This window comes from Salvelinus fontinalis, chromosome 7 (assembly GCF_029448725.1).
Source record: "Salvelinus fontinalis isolate EN_2023a chromosome 7, ASM2944872v1, whole genome shotgun sequence".
Taxonomy (NCBI): domain Eukaryota; kingdom Metazoa; phylum Chordata; class Actinopteri; order Salmoniformes; family Salmonidae; genus Salvelinus; species Salvelinus fontinalis.
Window position 1 is genome coordinate 34,618,969 of NC_074671.1, and position 22,186 is coordinate 34,641,154.

At 41.4% G+C, this 22,186-nt stretch overlaps 1 protein-coding gene across 3 annotated transcripts; it reads left to right on the forward strand.

The window, feature by feature from the left end:
- The first annotated feature begins 266 nt into the window (after positions 1 to 266).
- On the forward strand, positions 267 to 14,466 carry eci2 (enoyl-CoA delta isomerase 2). Of its 3 annotated transcripts, none has more exons than XR_008760163.1 (11): positions 267 to 401; positions 1,429 to 1,591; positions 6,003 to 6,101; positions 6,840 to 7,022; positions 7,340 to 7,409; positions 7,740 to 7,842; positions 7,959 to 8,079; positions 10,035 to 10,124; positions 10,369 to 10,512; positions 13,479 to 13,692; positions 13,846 to 14,466. XR_008760163.1 is itself a non-coding variant. In XM_055929262.1 (10 exons), exons 1-10 carry the CDS (start codon positions 358 to 360, stop codon positions 13,632 to 13,634), a joined length of 1,173 nt encoding a protein of 390 aa, XP_055785237.1. In that variant the 5' UTR covers positions 267 to 357; the 3' UTR covers positions 13,635 to 13,839. The 3 variants fall into 3 exon arrangements, 1 of the variants encoding a protein (XP_055785237.1); XR_008760164.1 differs by having other exon boundaries at positions 13,851 to 14,466; XM_055929262.1 differs by lacking the exon at positions 13,846 to 14,466 and having other exon boundaries at positions 13,479 to 13,839.
- The last annotated feature ends 7,720 nt before the right edge of the window (positions 14,467 to 22,186 follow it).

Below are 22,186 nucleotides of genomic sequence, written 5' to 3' on the forward strand. Positions count from 1 at the left end.
TATGTGTTATTTCATAGTTTTGATGTCATCACTATTATTCAAAAATGTTTAAAATAATAAAAATAAAGAAAAACCCTTGAATGAGTAGGTGTGTCCAAACATTTGACTGGTACTGTATATAACTCCGTGGTGAATGATTTGCGCAAGGCTCCCCAGTCCCCACGGTCATCACCTGAGCAACACGACAACAGCCTGGAACGCACCCTTCATGGAAAGGGTGGTGCAAATTTCTTAGCCAATGGTGAAGGATAACGAAGGTCAAGGGGAGGGTTCAGTTTTGTAAATAGCTAATTCATTTGGCTGGATTGTCTTGAACATCCAAGTTATTGTATTTTGGACTGAAATGACCTAACTGTCATGGCTGTGGCTTTACGCAAAATTTCTCCGTGGCGATTTGTCAGGTAAGATTAGCTATAAAGAATACCCTCACTTGCAAGGTGGATTTACAGTCATTTAATGTAGCCTATGTTGCACGGATTTGAGGTCAAACCATAGACCGAGTAACAGTAAATTAGCCTGGCTAACTTAAGTAGATTTTAGTTTAGCTGTCCTGTATGACGGGAGCTAGTTAGTTTAGCTACCGTTATAACAGAGCCTAATCGTCATTGTGAATAGTTATTATTGAATCTTCACCATGCAGTTTTGGCTGGTTGGCACGAGAGTCTGTTAAAACTCTGCCTGTATTTAAAAGGTGTCATGTGCTGCACGAGCTAGGGCTGTCTGTCTTGCTTGGAATGATGTTTAGCTTGCTAGGTTAGCTAAAGTTAGCTGTCGCTCAGCTGTTCAGGGGTGCTTCCGTATCCCTGACGAGAAAAGATTGCAGTCAGAGTCTGCAATTTTTACGTCCAAAATACCACAGTCGACTTCAGTTACAGCAGCAAATGACAATATAAAAACAGTATGTACATGACCTAACATTCCAACGTATCAGCTACCACGAAAAACACTTGCAAGATGACCTGTTGCTAGGATGTGGGGCATAGGGCATAGCTGGCTGTTGAAAGGCTAGTTACTTAGTTAGCCTTTCAACAGCTAGCTATGCCCTTGGCCCCACATCCAGACGTAGCTAGAATCCGTGAATAAAAACCAGAGGAAAGGTCGCAACTCATTCTTGATGGTCCATCCAATGCTGTCACTACATTGTATCACAAACTGTACTGTAACTCCCAGTACATTATCTTTCGTCCTGATCCTGCTCATATATAATACAACTAATTATTTAGAAAGGCCACTGTAGGTGTTTGGATCTAGTTTAATGCCCTCAGCCAAGTTCAGTTCATTTGTGCTTGGCTATTGTATTGAAATAACATTTTATTAAAATAATAACATTTTATTAAAATAATATTATTTAGTCTTTGTGGCAGTCAGTAATTGTTTTTGAAACCGTACCACTTATGTCACTAATTTGACCTGAAATCATCTCTTCAGGGCAGTCCAAGTCGCATACATTCCCACGCTGAAGCTGCACATGACTGGTTCTATGATGGGGGCGACGGTGGAGCAATTCAATCATGCCAAGAGTCAAATGGGCACGCTGAAGGAAGACCCTGGCAATGAGGCCAAGCTGAAAATCTATGCTCTCTTCAAACAGGTTAGAGGTCATTGTGCTTTAGTCTTAGCTACTTGACTGTCATGTCTCTGAACATCGAGCAATATTCCCTCTAATCTTTTTCAGTAATGAGCAAATTTCAGGTCTGCTGAGTGCAAACTTTAGTTGTGAAAAATCTGTGTAACTTCTAGTGCGCTTTTACTGTGAACACTGAGGCTGTACCCGCTTTAAGTTACAGTATTAAGTGGTCAAGTTGGCTACTGTGGCTATTTGATAACGTAGGCCTACCATCAAAAACGGTAAATAAAATGCATCCCATAATATTTTAACAGCTGTTCTATCTAGAGGTCGACCGATTAATCGGAATGGCCAATTAATTAGGGCCGATTTCAAGTTTTCATAACAATCGGAAATCAGTATTTTTGGACACCGATTTGGCCGATTTTCTTTTTCATTTTTTTTTTTACACCTTTATTCAACTAGGCAAGTCAGTTAAGGACACATTCTTATTTTCAATGACGGCCTAGGAACGGTGGGTTAACTGCCTTGTTCAGGGGCAGAACGACAGATTTTTACCTTGTCAGCTTGGGGATTCAATCTTGCAACCTTACAGTTAACTAGTCCAATGCTCTAACCCAACGCTCTAACCACCTGCTTTACATTGCACTCCACGAGGAGCCTGCCTGTTACGCAAATGCAGTAAGAAGCCATGGTAAGTTGCTAGCTAGCATTAAACTTATCTTATAAAAAAACAATAAATCAGTCATAATCACTAGTTAACTACACATGGTTGATGATATTACTAGTTTATCTAGCGTGACCTGTGTTGCATATAATCGATGTGTTGCGCATTCGCGAAAAAGGACTGTCATTGCTCCAACATGTACCTAAACATAAACATCAATGCCTTTCTTAAAATCAATACACAAGTATATATTTTTAAACCTGCATATTTAGTTAATATTGCCTGCTAACATGAATTTCTTTTAACTAGGGAAATGGTGTAACTTCTCTTGCAACAGAGTCAGGGTATATGCAGCAGTTTGGGCCGCCTGGCTCGTTGCGAACTGTGTGAAGACTATTTCTTCCTAACAAAGACAGCCAACTTCGCCAAACGGGGGATGATTTAACCAAAGCGCATTTACGAAAAAAGCACAATCGTTGCACGACTGTACCTAACCATAAACATCAATGCCTTTCTTAAAATCAATACACAGAAGTATATATTTTAAACCTGCATATTTAGCTAAAAGAAATCCAGGTTAGCAGGCAATATTAACCAGGTGAAATTGTGTCACTTCTCTTGCGTTCATTGCACGCAGAGTCAGGGTATATGCAACAGTTTGGGCCACCTGGCTCGTTGCGAACTAATTTGCCAGAATCTTACGTAATTATGACATAACATTGAAGGTTGTGCAATGTAACAGGAATATTTAGACTTATGGATGCCACCCGTTAGATAAAATACGGAACGGTTCCGTATTTCACTGAAAGAATAAACGTTTTGTTTTCGAGATGATAGTTTCCGGATTCGACCATATTAATGACTCAAGGTTCGTATTTCTGTGTGTTATTATGTTATAATTAAGTCTATGATTTGATACAGCAGTCTGACTGAGCGATGGTAGGCACCAGCAGGCTCGTAAGCATTCATTCAAACAGCACTTTCGTGCGTTTTGCCAGCAGCTCTTCGCAATGCTTCAAGCATTGAGCTGTTTATGACTTCAAGCCTATCAACTCCCGAGATTAGGCTGGTGTAACCGATGTGAAATGGCTAGCTAGTTAGCGGGGTGCGCGCTAATAGCGTTTCAAACGTCACTCGCTCTGAGACTTGGAGTAGTTGTTCCCCTTGCTCTGCATTGGAAACACTGCTTCAAGGATGGCTGTTGTCGATGTGTTCCTGGTTCAAGCCCAGGCAGGGGTGAAGAGAGGGACGGAAGCTATACTGTTACACTGGCAATACTAAAGTGCCTATAAGAACATCCAATAGTCAAAGGTGTATATGAAATACAAATCGTATAGAAAGAAATAGTCCTATAATTCCTATAATAACTACAACCTAAAACTTCTTACCTGGGAATATTGAAGAGTCATGTTAAAAGGAACCACCAGCTTTCATATGTTCTGAGCAAGGAACTTAAACGTTAGCTTTCTTACATGGCACATATTTACTTTCTTCTCAAAACACTTCGTTTTTGCATTAATTAAACCAAATTGAACATGTTTCATTATTTATTTGAGGCTAAATTGATTTTATTTATGTATTATATTAAGTTAAAATAAGTGTTCATTCAGTATTGTTGGAATTGTCATTATTACATATAAAATAAATAAATCGGCCCATTTAATCGGTATCGGCTTTTTGTGGTCCTCCAATAATCGGTATCGGTATCGGCGTTGAAAAATCATAATCGTCGACCTCTAGTTCTATCATTCAGCAGCAGCAAATGTGTGGTGTTCAATGTAGGCCTACATTCCATGAGAAAATAACATGCAGGGAGTGACATTAACCTGTTTATCCACATGTCCTTCAGACAAGGTGACTGAAAATGTTGTGTCGTTTGATGCAAGAAACCACGTTACAAAATAAAATGCATTATTATTCCAATACCCTTATTCCAGAGAATCAAACAAATAATGCTACCCTCTGCCTATTGGCTACTTAGCTTATTCAAGACCGTCTTAAAATACAACTTTTAAGAAATGTAAAAAAGCTTACTCTAAAGCGCTATGCCTACAAGCAAATCTCTTGCACAGGTAGTTTTGCATATTAAGTCTTGCATAGTTCATTTTGTTTTTGTATGTTACATTGAACGTGGTTAATATTGCATTGATTCGAGCGCAGTTCCCACAGTAGAGCGAAACGTTGATAATGTTAGCTAAAGGGGAAAACTCTTGAAGTTCAATTTTGTGCTTCTCTGCACTGGCTGATATTTCTTCTGCGTAGCTTAGAGGGAACATTGATCAAGAGTATGATAGACAGAAGGGGTGCTCCTTTTTTTTTCTTTTGCTGTGTCACAGTTGCATTGAGTAGCATGTTACTGAAGGAAGCTTTGTGCTTGTAGCGGCGGCCCAGTAACTGAAGGGTTGACGATTTCGAATCCCAGGGCTAACAGAAATAATCTTGAGGGTTGCTGGCATCATCTCGGGTGACTCAACTTACTTCAACGGACTCTGTGCGGCTCTTAGGCTGTCTGTGTGTGGTCGGGTGCTTGCATGCTTGATGCCTTGTCAGCAAAAATACAAGTTTTCATTGTACTGTACATAGCAAATTCTCCAGTGTTAAATCAACACTGAAAGAGGGGGACCCTATAGATACTGGAACCAGTGTTAAATTAACACACTGCTTAGTGTAAAACCTTATTTGAATATTTCCTACAGTGCCTTGCCTTTTGAGTGAATTGTAGAGTTTTACATTCTATAGCTAGAGGACTCCTGATCCCGTAGAGGTTAAAGTAATGATGGACTGCTGTTTCTCCATGCGTATTTGAGCTGTTCTTGCCATAATATGGAATTGGTCTTTTACCGCCCCTACCTTGTCACAACTGATTGGCTCAAACTCATTAAGAAGGAAATAAATTCCACAAATTAACTTATTAACAAGGCACACCTGTTAATTCAAATGCATTCCAGGTGACTACCTCATGGAGCTTGTTGAGAGAATGCCAAGAGTGTGCAAAGCTGTCATTAAGGCAAAGGGTGGCTATTTTGAAGAATCTCAAATAAAATATATTTTGATTCACTTTTTTTGTGTGGCTATTACATGATTCCATGTGTTATTTAATAGTTTTGATGTCTTCAGTATTATTCTACAATGTAGAAAATAGTAAAAATAAAGAAAAACCCTGGAATGAGTAGGTGTGTCTAAACTTTTGACTGATACTGTACACATTACTTCAATTAGCTTGACTAACCTGGATCCACGCACATTGACTCGGTACCGGTACCCTCTGTATACTGTACATAGCCTCGTTATTGTTACTTAATTTTTTTTTAAATTTAGTAAATTTTTTCTTAACTGCATTGTTGGTTAAGGGCTTGTAAGTAAGCATTTCACAGTAAGGTCTACATCTGTTCTATTCGGCGCATGTGACAAATAACATTTGATTTGACTTGGTGAAGTCCATAGGTCCTAAAAAATTGTGAATGCAATAACCATGCTTCTGTCACTCACTAACAAATAGTCATTGGTGGTAACTAGAATTCATTTGCAAGGATTTAACACTGGATAATTTGCTGTGTATGTTTTCATGATTGGAAAGCTATCCAAGGTATCACCCCCTGTTTCAGTCTGTTTTCTTCCATCTGATATCTAATGAAAATGACCTAGATTGTTAACCTGTCAGAGTTCATGAAGGAGACAGGACAAGTAAAGTAAGCCCTTAAAGTGTACCAGAGACACCGGCTGTATCTCATTTCAGTATCTCCTCTTCTCTCTTTGGTGTCTTACTAGGCTACTCAGGGACCCTGTAACACCCCAAAGCCAGGGATGCTTGACTTTATCGGCAAGGCCAAATGGGATGCCTGGAAGTCTCTGGGTTCTGTATCTCAGGTAATCTACATTCCAACATTGCATATACACTGAGTATACAAAACATTATTTTTATTACACAGACTGACCAGGTGAATCCAGGTGAAATCTATGATCCCTTATTGATGTCACTTATTAAATCCACTTCAATCAGTGTGGATGAAAGGGAGGAGACCGGTTAAAGAAGGATTTTTAAGCCTTGAGACAATTGAGATGGATTATGAATGTGTGCCTTTTCAGACGAGGCAAGAGGAAAGATTTGTCTTTGAACCGGGTATGGTAGTAGGTGCCAGGCGCATCGGTTTATGTGTCAAGAACTGCAACTCTGCTGGGTTTTTCACCCTCAACAGTTTCCTGTGTGTATCAAGAATGGTCCACCACCCAAAGGACATCCAGCCAACTTGACACAACTGTGGAAAGCATTGGAGTCAACATGGGCCAGCATCCCTGTGGAACTCAGTGTACAGAACACCACTGTCATACATCTTTTATTAAGATACCCATTTGTCCATTTTAAGACTATTCTTCCCTAGTTTATTAAAAACAACAAACACACGACCTGCGAGCAATTTCAAAACAGACAAAAATGATAGTAGTTAAACAAAACCTATTAGAATCAGCCATTCTTACTGAATGCCAATATAAGAACACTAAAAACTCAGTTGTCACCACGATGTGGAGATGTGCCATTGTCTTCACACAATGAAATTGACAGACAGGAATTAATACACTGTACATCTCCTTTTTCCTTCCTCTCAGGAGGATGCCAGACAGCAGTATGTGGACCTGATCGATTCTCTGCTGGCTGCTGAGGGGCCTGCGGTAGCCGCACAGCCCACTGGGAGCGCTGCTACCTTTGAGACGCTGCTGGTCTCCACGGAGGACAACATGACCACTATCCGCCTCAACAGGCCACAGAAGAAAAACGCCATCACCGTGGAGGTATTTCAAATGCATACATTCATTAAGCATTAGTGTCATAGTCTATTTGCCGCCGCCCAACATCAGCGGCAGTCTAAACAGCAGACATATTTTGTAGATGGGTTTCACAGTTGTAAGTACTACATACCAATGTGGAGCCTTAGGATACTCTATGGTTAAGTGTTACCGACGTTGTGATATGGTCTTGTGTTTAATCAATGAAAGGCCTTGTCATAGTGAGCGATTTACTTACTTTCTATGAGAAGAGCAATTACTAACATCCCAAATATCCAGTTCTTCAATTCTGTTATTTCAATTGTTTCCCTCTTGATATCCAGATGTACAACGAGATCATCAAGGCTTTGGAGCAAGCTGGCAAAGATGACTCTGTCATTACTGTAATCACAGGTAGAGTCAAACCAACCAATTTCTCCAATGGAAGTTATGAGTGACCTTAATACAGTTGAAGAGAGTATCAGTGATATGAATATGCACTATTTTGCCCGCCCAGAAATTAAACATTAGGAATAAAGAAAAGCCAGCACACACTATATTACAGAGTTTATTATGGTGCAGGAGAAAAGCATGTGGGAGCAAGATTTACTGTGTGCAGGCTTTTCTTTCTCTAGACCTCCAAGGCTTTGCCGTGATACAGTAACGGGCACTGCTCCAGTCTTCTCACTTGCTCTACGTTGCTCTCCCTAATTGACGATAGCTGTTCTTGTTCACCCCCTGAAGGTAGTGGAGACTTCTACTGCAGTGGCAATGACCTGACAAACTTCACCAAAATCCCGGAGGGCGGAATCGAGCAGATGGCAAAGAATGCAGGCGAGTTGCTAAGGTAACGACTTACCCAAGAGGAGCAGGCAAAGGTTTACCTTGAAAGAACCTTTTTCCTAACGCTGTTGATATCATCTGTTGACAAATCAGTGTGCGTGTGTGTGTGTGTGTGTGCAGGGAGTTTGTCAAAGCGTTCATCGACTTCCCTAAGCCCCTGATTGCAGTGGTCAATGGTCCGGCTGTGGGCGTGTCTGTCACTCTACTGGGCCTGTTCGAGATTGTCTATGCCACAGAGAGGGTAAGGTGCTTTGTCATGTCCACTCAATGCTGGCTAAGAACACATTTATATTGTTGACCGATTATGATTTTTCACCGCCGATACCGATTATTGGAGGACCAAAAAAAGCCGATACCGATTAATCAACTGTTTTTTAAATATTTGTACTTGTAATAAATGACAATTACAACAATACTGAATTAACAATGGACACTTATTTTAACTTAATACATAAATAAAATACATTTAGTCTCAAATAAATAATGAAACATGTTCAATTTGGTTTATATAAAGTAAAAACAGTGTTGGAGAAGTAAAAGTGCAATATGTGCCATGTAAAAAAAAAACTAACATTTAAGTTCCTTGCTCAGAACATATGAATGCTGGTGGTTCCTTTTAACATGAGTCTTCAATATTCCCAGTTAAGAAGTTTTAGGTTGTAGTTATTATTGGACTATTTCTCTACCGTTTGTATTTCATATACCTTTGACTATTGGATGTTCTTATAGGCACTATAGTATTGCCAGCCTAATCTCGGGAGTTGATAGGCTTGAAGTCATAAACAGCGCTGTGCTTCAAGCATTGCTAAGAGCTGCTGTTTGAATGAATCCGTGTGAGCCTGCTGCTGCCTACCACCGCTCAGTCAGACTGCTCTATCAAATATCAAATCATATATTTCATTATAATATAATTACATTTACATTTACATTTAAGTCATTTAGCAGACATAAACACACATACGAGCCTTTGGTCATTAATATGATCAAATCTGGAAACTATCATTTCGAAAACAAAACGTTTATTCTTTCAGTGAAATACGGAACCGTTCCGTATTTTATCGAACGGGTGGTAACCCTAAGTTTAAATATTACTGTTACATTGCACAACCTTTGATGTAATGTCATAATTATGTACAATCCTGGCAAATTCATTAGTCTTTGTTAGAAATAAATGGCCTTTCAACAGTTCGCAACGAGCCAGGCTGCCCAAACTGCTGCATATACCCTGATTCTGCTTGCACTGAACGCAAGAGAAGTGACACAGTTTTCTTAGTTATTATTGCCTGTTAACATTAATTTATTTTAACTACATATGCAGGTTTAAAAATATATACTTGTGTATTGATTTTAAGAAAGGCATTGATGTTCATTGTTAGGTACATTATTGCAACGATTGTGCTTTTTTCGCAAATGCGCTTTTGTTAAATCATCACCCGTTCGGCGAAGTTGAAGTAGGCTGTGATTCGATGATAAATTAACAGGCACCGCATGGATTATATGCAACGCAGAACAAGCTAGTTAACCTAGTAATATCATCAACCATGTGTAGTTAACTAGTGATTATGTGAAGATTGATTGTTTTTTTTAATAAGATAAGTTTAATGCTAGCTGGCTACTTACCTTGGCTCCTTGCAGCCACAAGGTCCTTTTGATGCTGCACTCGCGTAACAGGTGTTCACCCTGCCACGTAGTCTCCTCGTGGATTGCAATGTAATCAGCCATAATCGGCGTCCAAAAAGGTTGATTACTGATTGTTATGAGAACTTGAAATCGGCCCTAATTAATCGGCCATGCCGATCGGTCGACCTCTAATCTCTATACATGTCTGTCTGTTAATACGATATTAGCATTGTTTTATATCAGGGTTGGGGTCAATTTCAATTTGGAAAGTAAACCCAATTCCAAATGTTCCTCATTGAAAAGCATTGAAGATAATTTAAATTTCAGTGTATTTCCTGATTTGCTTGGAATTGACCCCAAACCTGGTTTCCAACTACACTCCTGGAGAGATACTGGGTCCCCAGGCTTTTGTTCCTGCCCACCAGCACTAATATACCTGCTAAGCTTGGTCACGATTGTTGTGACCACTAGTGCACTACCCATGCCACTACGTCCACATTGCCATTCTCCACTTGCATTGCAGGAAGACGGTGGGGGTTTTCCTGCCTAACGTATGCTTCTTCCACCTCCTGACAGGCTACATTCCACACCCCCTTCAGCCAGCTGGGACAGAGCCCAGAAGGCTGCTCCTCCTACACCTTCCCTAAAATGATGGGCAATGCAAAGGTATGGATGCACAACCTTGTTATTTTGCTGCAAATGTTGCACTAAATAGAGGGGTATTCTCAGGCAGTTATCTTCTCAGTTTCCCTGTTTCTAACATCAATGCATGATTGATGCAAAAACGGCAAAGTTTCAGATATGGATCAAATATTTTTTTTATACTTCTGTATTTTATTTGAATGTATTTAATTTGCAATTGGAATTGAATGAAATTACACGAATAGACATTGCCATGCTCTGTGACTAGGCCAGTGAGATGCTGCTGTTCAACAAGAAGCTGACTGCCGTCCAAGCGTGTGCCCAGGGCCTGGTGACCGAGGTCTTCCCTGACAGCAGCTTCCAGACCGAGGTGGCCACCAGACTCAAGGCCTACGCCAAGCTGCCCAGAAATGTGAGTCAAAGCCCCAGTAAATGTTGAATGTCAGACGTTTGAAATGTTTGTGCATTTTGTGGAATGTATTCCTCAATATTCCTGGAACGTATCAATATTGATGAAAGCTGGTTGTATTTTACAGAACTTCCTTTTGAATGTTCCAGGAATTTTGAATGACGTATTATATTATTGGCCGTAGTTGCGCTTCCGTGGACCGGAGGGCGCCAAATCGTGCAACTTGAAGGTCATTCACACATTTTTCAACAAGTCCAAAGCTGATCTGATGGACAGCGCAGTTGAATTTTCAAAACTGTCACTAATATATGATATGGCCGTATATATCTAGACCACAATATTACATAATCGCTAACATCAGCAGAGAAAATGTTACAGGAATGCGTCATTAAGTCTGGATGGCAATGATGGCAAGGCTACAATATTTGCACAATTGGCAGGGAGTTAGACAACTGGGCCATTGTATAATGCTTGAAGATTGTTTTGCTTCAGATCAGTAGAAGAGCTGAGCCTAAAATTGTTTGTCATGCATGCCAAAATAGGTTTAATCTCACAGTAAGCCTTTGATTCTGCTTTGTGACAAACTGTGCTGTTGTTTAGGGTGTATCATTCCCTTATTATTGTTACTATTGGGCGAGGCATAACCAATACATAATGTAAATGTATACAAATAATTAATAAAGTCGCAGGTTTGATGTCCTCATTGCATGCAAAAATAAACAAATTAAAAAAGATCGGATTTTTCCGGACCCCTTATCCCTGGGGCTGAAGGTCCTGTAGCTTCTCTACTTACGCACCGTCTCTGCTCTACTCGTAGAGAACAGGCTACTCGGGTGAACGGTGCTTGTTTAATAAAGTTAGATCAAAACTGAATCAGTGTCTGCAAGATCACATTATGATAGTATTGTACATATTCAAAAATAATAGCATAGTATAATGTTACTGTAAGACAAACACCATCTAATTTCTTAGGAGATTTTAGGATGATTTAGCAAATGGTCGCATTTTACCTTCATGCAGCCACAACTCAACAGCGTGCGCCGCTAGGCAAAATACAGTTGAAGTCAGAAGTTTACATACACGAAGGTTGGAGTCATTAACTCGTTTTTCAACCACTCCACACGTTTCTTGTTAACAAACTGTAGTTTTGGCAAGTCGGTTAGGACATTTACTTTGTGCATGATAAGTAATTTTCCAACAATTGTTTAAAGACAGATGATTTCACTTATAATTCACTGCATCACAATTCCAGTGGGTCAGAAGTTTACATACACTAAGTTGACTGTGCCTTTAAACAGCTTGGAAAATTCCAGAAAATGGTGTCATGGCTTTAGCCTAACAGAAGCTTCTAATTGACATCATTTGAGTCAATTGGAGGTGTACCTGTGGATATATTTCAAGGCCTACCTTCAAATTCAGAGCCTCTTTGCTTGACATCAAAAGAAATCAGCCAAGACCTCAGAAAAAAATTGTAGACCTCCACAAGTCTGGTTCATCCTTGGGAGCAATTTCCAAATGCCTGAAGGTACCACGTTCATCTGTACAAACAATAGTACGCAAATATAAACACCGTGGGACCACGCAGTCGTTATACCGCTCAGGAAGGAGACGCCTTCTGTCTCCTAGAGATGAATGTACTTTGATGCAAAAAGTGCAAATCAATCCCAGAACAGCAAAGGACCTTGTGAAGATGCTGGAGGAAACCGGTACAAAAGTATCTATATCCACAGTAAAACGAGTCCTATATCGACATAACCTGAAAGGCCGCTCAGCAAGGAAGATGCCACTGCTCCAAAACCGCCATAATAAAGACAGACTACGGTTTGCAACTGCACATGGGGACAAAGATCGTAACTTTTTGAAGAAATGTCCTTTGGTCTGATGAAACAAAAATAGAACCCTTGCCTCACTGTAGGCCCACATCATTCATAACAACACTGTACATGACTAAGAAGATCTAAACACATTCTCATGAAACTCAACCTAAAAGACAGAGCTGCTCTTCCTTCCGCGGAAGGCCTGCCCACTCCAAGAGCTCTCCATTCCAACCTCTCCACGGTGTCCCCTTCCCAGAGTGCAAAGAACGTTGGCTTGCCCCTGGACAACACCCTGTCGTTCTCTGCAAACATCAAGCAGTGACTCGTTCGTGCTCTACAACAGCCGTGGAGTACAACCTTTTTTCGCACAGGAAGTGGCACAGGTCCTAATGTCTTGTCCTGTTTAGACTACTGCAACTCGCTTTTGGCTGGCCTCCCCGCTTGTGCCATCAAACCCCTGCAACTTATCCAGAACGACGCAGCCCGCCTGGTGTTCAACCTTCCCAAGTTCTCCCATGTCACCCCGCTCCTCTGCGCACTCCACTGGCTTCCAGCCGAAGCTCGCGTCCACTAAGACCATGGTGCTTACCTTCGGAGCAGTAAGGGGAACTGACATTCCATACTTTCGGGCTATGCGCAAAATCCTACACGCCAACCTGAGCTCTCCGTACTGCCACCCCCGGTCTCTTGGCCATCCCAGTCAAAGCTCAGCCGACGCTCTTATCAAGACTGATATGTGGTTGTCTCACCTAGCCATCTTAAGATGAATGCACTAACTGTAAGACACTCTGGATAAGAGCATCTGCTAAATGACTTAAATGTTCATGTAAACTGAGATCAAATGGTGTTCATGCAGATGCTGCATGGACGTTTCACCAGTGAAACTTGAATTATAATTCACGATTTGAAAGTGAGAAATGTGAAGGGAGGGTGACCGTAACACTTTGTGCATAAAGTAGAGGTAAAGAAACACATGCAGAATATGATACAGATCTTTCTAGGGTGTCCAGGGGGGGCAGAACGGGGCGGCTACCTACGGGATCCGCATGATACCAAAGACACATTTCCGCATTTTGTATGGACATTAAAGTTTTTCTAATCCTATCTATTTGACCTCTACTTTCTTCCCATGGCTGTTCCCTGGCTGCCCAGTCCCTAGCCCTGTCCAAACAACTGATCCGTGGGACAGAGAAGGAACATCTCCACACTGTCAACGACCAGGAGGTGGAGCGCCTGGTGGAGCGCTGGCTCTCAGACGAGTGCATGCAGGCCATCATGAGCTTCTTCCAGGCTAAGGCTAAGCTGTGAGGATGTCCTCCCCCAGAGACCCACAGACAGACCACCTAACCAGAGTCATGCTCATTAGGTATCAATCGGGGGAAAAAATAGACCGACACACGCTCATTTACGTTTTCGTTGTAAAACATTTGAAAATGTATTATGTTATGTGCCCTAATGAGCATGACCCACATCACACCAACCTGTACCCCCCCCCCCCCCCCCTCTTTTCCTCCGCTAGTACAGCTCCAGCCTAGATTCACTAACCTGTAAGAAGAGATGTCAATGGGATAAAGCCTGTAACCATGCTGAGCCTTGAGCTGATGCCTTTTTTCAGATGGTTTTGTAAATTAATTATAATATTAGTATTATTATTGTACCGTATGAACACCCAACATCCTGTTCTGTAGATTTTTAACTGTTGATCTTGATTGTTTTGCAATTAACATATCTGGGCATTCCATATTTGGAAACGCCAGTGAAGTTAACTGCCAAAATAAAGGAAACACCATCATAAAGTGCCTTAATAGGACGTAGGGTCATTAACTCAGCAAACACACCTGTGTGGAAGCACCTGCTTTCAATATACTTTGTATCCCTCATTTATGCAAGTGTTTCCATTATTTTGGCAGTTACCTGTAACTTACATGGACTAAGCTTCCAAGAGGTGCATATGGTAAATTGAAGGTGGGTAGTGCCTTACAGTCCAAAAAACTGAGCTTAGCAAAGAGGATTGTGTTTTGCACTGTCCAATGGTAATTTATATGCACTCAAAAGTATTCTTGGAGATGGCATCATTGTTTCACACACATATCTGTTTGATTACAGTAATAAATACATTTTGGAGCAAAAAAAATGTCAATGTGTCTTTTTGTCTAACTTATTTGACAAAAGGATGATTATGATGGTGAAGGGTTGTTGGATAGTTCTGCCATTTCACTTAGTATCCTGTAGAGGGCGTACTGCACCAAAAAACAACTGCAACAGCTCTGCAGCGTTCATGCCAGCAATTTTTAGATGGTTCATCTTTCAAATGAATAGGGACAAAGGACGATTAGTTGCTAATTGTATACATAACATTTTGGTTTGAATGTAAGTATACTTAAGACATGTTTTAATATTATATAATTTATCTCATGAAACCTGTATTCTTTTGCTCATTGGTATGGGGAGGTGTACCCCTGTGTCCAATGAGCTGAATTCAGGACCGTATTTCTGTCCATTTGGAGTGGCCTCTTTTGGCCCAAGGGCACCCCAGAGGCACATTCCAGTACTACTTCTTTTCACACCATCTGCACTAGATGACATAGGTCCTCTATCCTTGGATAAGGTTTGACAGGCCAACGCAGTAGATCTCAAGGCAGGAATGATGAGTTAATTTTCCTCTTGCATGACGTTTCAGACCAACACAACTGGGACGAGGGAAATATATTATCACGTCATCCACTGATGGGCCCCCACACTGGGCTGTCACTAACCCACTTAGGGGCCCTGCTTTGCATGTTACACCTGGTTTGCTTACCCTTTCCCTGACTGATAGCAGCTAGGCCTACATAACAACGTGTTTTTGCCAAGCAAAACACTTGTAGCGATAAAGTGGTCCCCAAAGGTTACCTTTCCAATCTGTGGGCTGAACATTCAAATGGCTGTGAATGTATATGGAACGTGATAGGTTGGATGAACCACTAGTATAACATAGGCCTACAGTTTGAATTACGACATACTAGACTCTTGGGTATTTAGAATAGTGTAAATTCAAACAAGGATGGCTGTGAGGTTGTACCACACTACCACCTTTCGCCAGTTGCTTTGAATAGCTAAGCTTGTTCAAGTAAATCAGTGGTGTTAGACAAAGAATGATGTTGACTCATTTGATTATATTCAAACGCCATCAGCACTGAACAAACCTAGCAAGGAGATTAGAAATCCCACAGTGAACCGACATTGAGGAAGCAATGAAGTTGAGTAGATGTATAGAATAGCCTAGATATAGCCAGGGAAAGAACATTTGCAGTGATATGTTTTCACTGTCACCGGCTGTGATGCGGCACGCAGCTCTTGGAGGTCATTAGCAGTACGCGAGCATTGTCACTGAAAGGCAGTTGTTGAAACACCAGTCTCCTTTGTTCAGGGAAATAACCACTCTTTATCTCCCAACTTTCCTCTCCGGGCACTGAGCGCCCCTTCACGGTTAGGCTACGCTTCACCTACCGCCCTCTCAGACGCTCCATCCAACCAAATGCTGGCATTTCCAGAAGTGGCTGGGCAATAACGCTGATAATGTTCCCCTGACGCCACAGTGCGAGGCCCACACCCACTAAATTTTGAATGGTGCTCTTGGCGCTGCGACCCAGGCCAGTGTCCCCAAGGACAGGGGGATGGGAAGGATTATACCAGTATGAGATTTTTGGGGGAAAAAGTGAGGGAGAGTTAAAAGCTAGACGGCAGCTCCCTTGTCGTTGAATCATCTGTGTTTCAGTGGGTAGGGCCCGGTATAATGGATTTTTGTGGTAGAATGTGCAAGGCGACCATCGGGCCCCTACGGATCTACAGCTGCTGTGAGACGAAGTCGCATCGAAAAGACATCCGACTGAGTCATGTTCATTTTGAGTTACAATAATTATTTAAAATCAGAGAAAGCACATCACTTATTCAGAGCAGTTATTCAACCGTGTGGAGTGGAGGCCTCTAAAACCCGTTTCTATTTTCTTTTACATGCTAGTTGGCATAACCAAACGGCTCTATGATGGAATGAGGCAGATTATTTATCTTTGGTGGCCTGATTTAAACATTCCAGCGTGATAGACACAAGATCAACATCATAAACTCAAGACTTGTAGGCTCAACATACTGTATACGTAATGTAACACTCTCCCATATCACATAAAACCACAGCATAATCTCAAACCCCCTTTCACTCTAAAACTGAAAATCGATCAACCGCAATAAAAGAGGCCATCCTAGTCATCTGTAATTACAGTATATGATGGAATTTACAGACTTGCTTCTCCTGTGTGGCTTGGTTGGTAGAACATGGCTCTTGCAACGCCAGGGTGCTGGGTTCGATTCCCACGGGGGACCAGTACGACAATGTATAGCACTCACTACTGTAAGTCGCTCTGGATAAGAGCATCTGCTAAATGATTAAAATGTCAATAATTGATACTTCCATTGAAACTAGTTATTGATTAGCTCAGATTTGAATTGGCATCTTTCTCCTCTACAGTGTTGTCGGAACTACAATTACAATTTACCTGTCTATCTTAAAATGCCTGACACATGATGCGTTAGCGGTATTGTTCATGTGACATTTGGAATGTGAACAACCAGATGTGGCCATTAATTCAGTAATGCGTTGGAAAAGTTGTGTATTTTTGACTGTAGGCCTGCCTATATGGGGCCACAGCATAGAAGCTGAACCCAAGCCCTGACAGACTTCTCCATCCTCTCCCACTCCACTCTGTGTTTGACAGACGGCAATTAAGCACAGCCTTTCACACTGCTGATGAATGAGCCCTCCCCAACAGGGACGGGCAATCAGGCCTCTGTCTAGTGTTACCACTGATACTGGAGGCACAGCCATGGGGAGGACGTCAAACAGATACAAATAGAGAGAGGCTAGTGCATCCAAGGACCCTGCGAGAGTGAGGGGGAGGGGGGGGGGGAGGGGGAGGGGGAGGGGGGGGGAAATAGTTGTCAGACATCTGGGAGAGCTGCTCTACTCTTACAGGTGCACAAGTACATTTGCTAACAGGTCGTTTTGCAAATGGCATGACACTCAGAAGGAACCTATTCACTTTTGTCGCTGACAAGGTAATTTGCCAATTGGTGTCTTGATTGGCTGGCAATTTCACACACTTGCTATTCATCCTAAATCAGGGAGAGTATTGTTCATTCTTATTACAAGGCAAAGATGAACACAAACAACACATGCTAATGTTTATTTTTATTTTTCTATACTGCTTTGGGCCTTGGTCTGCTTCGAATTAGTATTCAGAGTGCCTTGGAGACACACTACATAATATGGTAACATAAAGTTGTCTTCCCCATGAAAAGTCTGGTCTGTTTTTTCCCCAAAGAACAATGATTCCACAGGCACTATAATGGGAGAGAGCCAGAGCTGTCAAGGTGGACTTCAGTTCCTACTCATCACGTCCTTCCTGTGTTACATGCCGACTGCGGAGTAGGGATACATCGAACCAACATGTTTTATTCCTTTCCTCCTTAAATATTGTCCCCGTACCCCATGTACATTTAGTGTGGTATTATCCATAATGTGTACTTGGTGAGTCACATATTTCACCATTAGTGTGCATGCAGTTCCTCCGTGTCCAGTAAAAAAGGATTCAGAATGTATCCTATTGCTAATCCAAGGAGAACCTCCAAAGGTCATAAATAATGTGTCCTAGTGACTCCGTGATTTAAACGTACACTAGGGTTGTAGCTGGGATCCACCTGGTCTTTTGGTTTCCTGCTAGACTCATCTCGGCTCCATTTACCTCATTTATTGTCAGTGTGTTAAGTATGTGTCTTTGAGTGCTCGGATACAAGCATTCAACGTACCCTACATACGCTGAAGCGTCCCACATGTGACACTTTGTTTATAGGGCGCGAGGAGATAAGGCCCGTGGACATTCACTATGTGGAAGGGGGAGCGAGGGGGCTGTGGGATTTTAGGAGTGAGAGAAAGGGAAGAGAGAGGAAAGCCCATGTCAGCTGGAGTGGTAGACTGAAGGGTCCCGGGACGCCCCTGCCACGAGATGAGTGATGTTCCCCAGGGGAGATCGCCTGTCTGACCCCAAGCAAGGTCAGCCTAAGCCGGGAGTCCTGAGTTAACATTTAGGTGGTGGTGGTGGTGAGGGGAGAAATGATGAGCCTCCAGGGGCTTCAATTAGGACAAGAGGGAAGAAGAGGGGAAGAACGGAGGATAATATGAGAGGGCCCCGGCCCTAGAATCCCTGGTGCTGAGTACCGTCTCACATGAGGACCATAGCCGTCTAACAGGAAGCCCTTGGCGTGAAATGTTCATTATCTCACGAGTGCACTTTGGGGGCTCGGGAAATCACACAGGCATGGGCTGCTGACTCTCAATGTTTCGCATTTCGTGTCGTATAGTAAAAAAGAAAAGATTCACACCCCCAACTTCTCAAAGGAAGGAACCAATGATGAAAAAGGGGGTGGATGTTTTGCTCCACCTTGTGTATGCTGCCTGCTACCTAGACTTCCCTTTCATTTCTAATTGTAAAAGGCATTTGATTGAGTTGACTATGATAACATATATTTCACTGAAGGACTATTCACCTAAGGAGAGTTGGGATGGAATGGGATCGGGATCAGGATTACATTTTAGTCATGAAAAACAGTTCAGTGGTTTGTCTTATGGATGTTGCAGCTCCTCACTCAAACAGCAATCCCAAGATAAGTACCTTATTGAGAGATGCTGAGAAGATGAGAGGGTTGGACCTGGTGGGGTTGGGAGGTTTCACCAGGTCACTGGATAATCTGTGGGTTTTCAGTATACAATATCTGCATAATGAACCTGGATGTCCAATGGTTCTGAGCCATGACCTCACTGGACTGTTACAGGGAAAGTTTTAAAGTGCCCCAGTGGGCAGAACTGGTTGTAATGACATCATTGTGATGTCTTTCATAACATAATAGTCAGGTTTGCAAACTTTGTGTTTTAGATGTTTCTGTATGGGTCCCATTTTAGTTTTTTAGCTTTGGAAATAAAATAAAATGCTTTCATTTGAAATGCTTTCATTTGAATATAAACTGTTGTCTCTGTTTGGGTCAGTTAGATTTGCACTGTACTTCTAAGACTTGAGTTTTACTATCATGTCTTGTCAGGTTTTGACTATGTTATTATCAATAAGAAGTGAGTTTTTGTAGAGAATTAACGTACTGTAGCAGGTTTAGTAAAAGAGTTAGTTTTAGGGTTGCTAAAATGTAAAAAAGTCTCCCTGAAGCGACTCCAACATGCAACTTCATTGCCATACCTGTATAAGATCTAGCCACAACCTTCTCACAGGCAGACCAATTCTGATCTTTTGCCCAAAAAGTTGCATGTTCGGCTCGCGTCACGAATACAAGCCAAGAAGTATATGTAATGTTTTCTTTTTAAGTTGTTGTCTTTGGCACATTACTTTGAGGAATTGAAAGGAATAGCAAGGAAGTAATCTGGAAAATGTATTATTTTCCAGTTATTTTATTGTAAGTATATGAACATAGCAATAATAAAGTAACATCAAATAAATAACCCTAAAAATATGATGTATCTTGACACTAGACTATGTTCACAGGGTAAAAACATCTGGAAAACATAGATTTTGGAGTGTACCTATATGACATATTTTTCCCACTGGAATCCCTTTTGCCATGGGGTCACAAGTTGACTCTCGACAAAGCCCTGCTTAAAAATATCTTTAGAGATGGGAGTCATGTTACAGTAAAGTCTCCCTCATCCATATGATTGATTGCAAGTCATAATGTACATATGAAATATAGATGAGTGAGTAGCTACAGTACATGAATTTGTTAATAATTTCACTAATACTGCACATCCTGAACTGATTACTACATCTGCGCAACTATGCTGGTCTTGTGACAATACAAATCCAGCAACTGATATACATATCAAATATCCACAAGGGTTATCCAAGGACTTCGAATTCAGACTCATTGAAAGCCCCTTATTCCACTCCACTGCTATACATAAGCCTAGACCACTTAGATTGCATTTTTTGAGAATGGGCAGGATAGTGACACTCAATAAGAGGTTTGTGTCGTGAATACATTTAAATCATGATATCTTCAAAAAAAACATTTAATCTCCAATACATTTTAAACTTGAATGAATGAACTTCGTTGGTACATCCTTTTTAAAGTAAGCACTGCAGTCTGCCCCCTTTGATGTGACCATAAATATTTCCTGGGATTCCCAACTTTTCATTTTGCAAACTCTTCTCAGAAACCAAGTGAATAACCTTGGTTTTTAATAAATCTACTTATGACGTGAGTCAAGTTCAGCAAGTAAAGCCTGAATACACACTCCAAAATATCTAACCTACAACATACAAATAGAGACATAATTTGCTTAATACACCCTTTAGGCACTAGGCATGTGAGCATGTGGGTCTGGGCAGAAGAAATGTAGTTGTTGTTTGTGTGCAACTGTAAGTTGTTGTTTGTATGTGTATATTGGTATTTTGTGTGATTTTTTTTTAAAGATTACAACTAGTTAGAGGCCCAGTCTAGTATTTTCTTAACTTTTCAACCTGGAAAACAAGATTCTGAGTTTACACATGATGTTGTGCAAACATTTTAGTCTCGTAACCATTGTTTTAGTAGAAATATAAATCAAGACCTTCTGCTCTGCTTATCAAATATTTATTCCGGTTGAGGCACATTGTTTTAGTGCAATCATTTGTAGAACATTGCACAGCTCATCCTTTCTTCCCACTGCAGTGGTCGTGTCTGTATGTTCCCGTTACACGGGAGTCCCTTTACTCGAAAGAAAACAAAAGAAGCCAAATAGTTTTCATCCTCTGACTTAATCTACGTACTCTAGAATGAATTAGGGCCCATTGTGGTCTATATTGTGACAGTTGACAGAGAGGTATTTCCAGGAAATGATGATCCTCTGTTTCCAAAAGAGACTTACTGGTGCTTTTGTAGCGCAATAAGTTCAAGACACTGAATTTGACGACGAGGCTATCCGTGTTATGTGAACCATTGGGCCATTGCAGTGTAACGTCAGCCACTTCTGTGTGTGTGTGCATTTAATTGAGCATTTACCAGATGTTGAAAGCCAAAGCATTTGTATTCGTTAACAGCCTAGGCGCCAGTATCTGCCTCATAAAATTAGCCCACCCAAAAAAGTAAGCTTCATGAATCATCTCCTGGTGTGTGCCTCTAATATGTTTACTGTGGCAACCAGTTGTATTACAACACGCACGCACGCAGGTACGTACACACGCACGCACACACACACCGCGACCACATTACCAGCTGGGGCAATAAGTTCAGCCCAGCTGGGGTAGTAGTAGCTGAATGCTCAATGGCAGTGCTGACTAATCAATGGTTTTTCAGGTGCCTTCACTTTTGCCTTTCTGACAAATCCTTATATGGGCATTATTAAAATGGAGGACGCTTTCTCTCCCAGTGATGTCATTCTTTCATGTCAAGGGCTGTCTGCTTCTATTTTGTGTTTACTGACTAAGTGAGCTTTTATAGCTCAAAGAGTCAAAGTGAAAACCTTAAGCTGCACTGCTGTTCCTCACTTCTGCTTGTTTGATCTGGAGCCCTCATCAAAGTGTGGGCTTTGAAATGTGCAATGTTGTGGTTTGAGGCTGACACACAACAGTGAGAACATGCATGAGGCAGAGCGTCTGTGGCCTCAGGGCCAGAAAAGTGAGTCTGTTTTCTATGGCTGCATTAAACCACTCAAGCTGTGGGCCCACTAGAGTCCAATGGGGTTTCCTATAGAAAACAACTCTTAGATATCATTATTCATCAGAAAAATGTTGACAGTAAGGGGATATGGAGCAGAATAAAGATACTAATAGCAGTATCATGCTGTG

What these genes read in the sequence shown, in the direction of transcription:
- eci2 (XM_055929262.1), top strand. Translation starts at nt 358, where the DNA reads ATGGCTGTGGCTTTACGCAAAATTTCTCCGTGGCGATTTGTCAG. An exon ending in CTCTGGGTTCTGTATCTCAG is followed by an intron (nt 6,102 to 6,839) that starts GTAATCTACATT and finishes CCTTCCTCTCAG; the next exon opens with GAGGATGCCAGACAGCAGTA. An exon ending in TTGTCTATGCCACAGAGAGG is followed by an intron (nt 8,080 to 10,034) that starts GTAAGGTGCTTT and finishes ACCTCCTGACAG; the next exon opens with GCTACATTCCACACCCCCTT.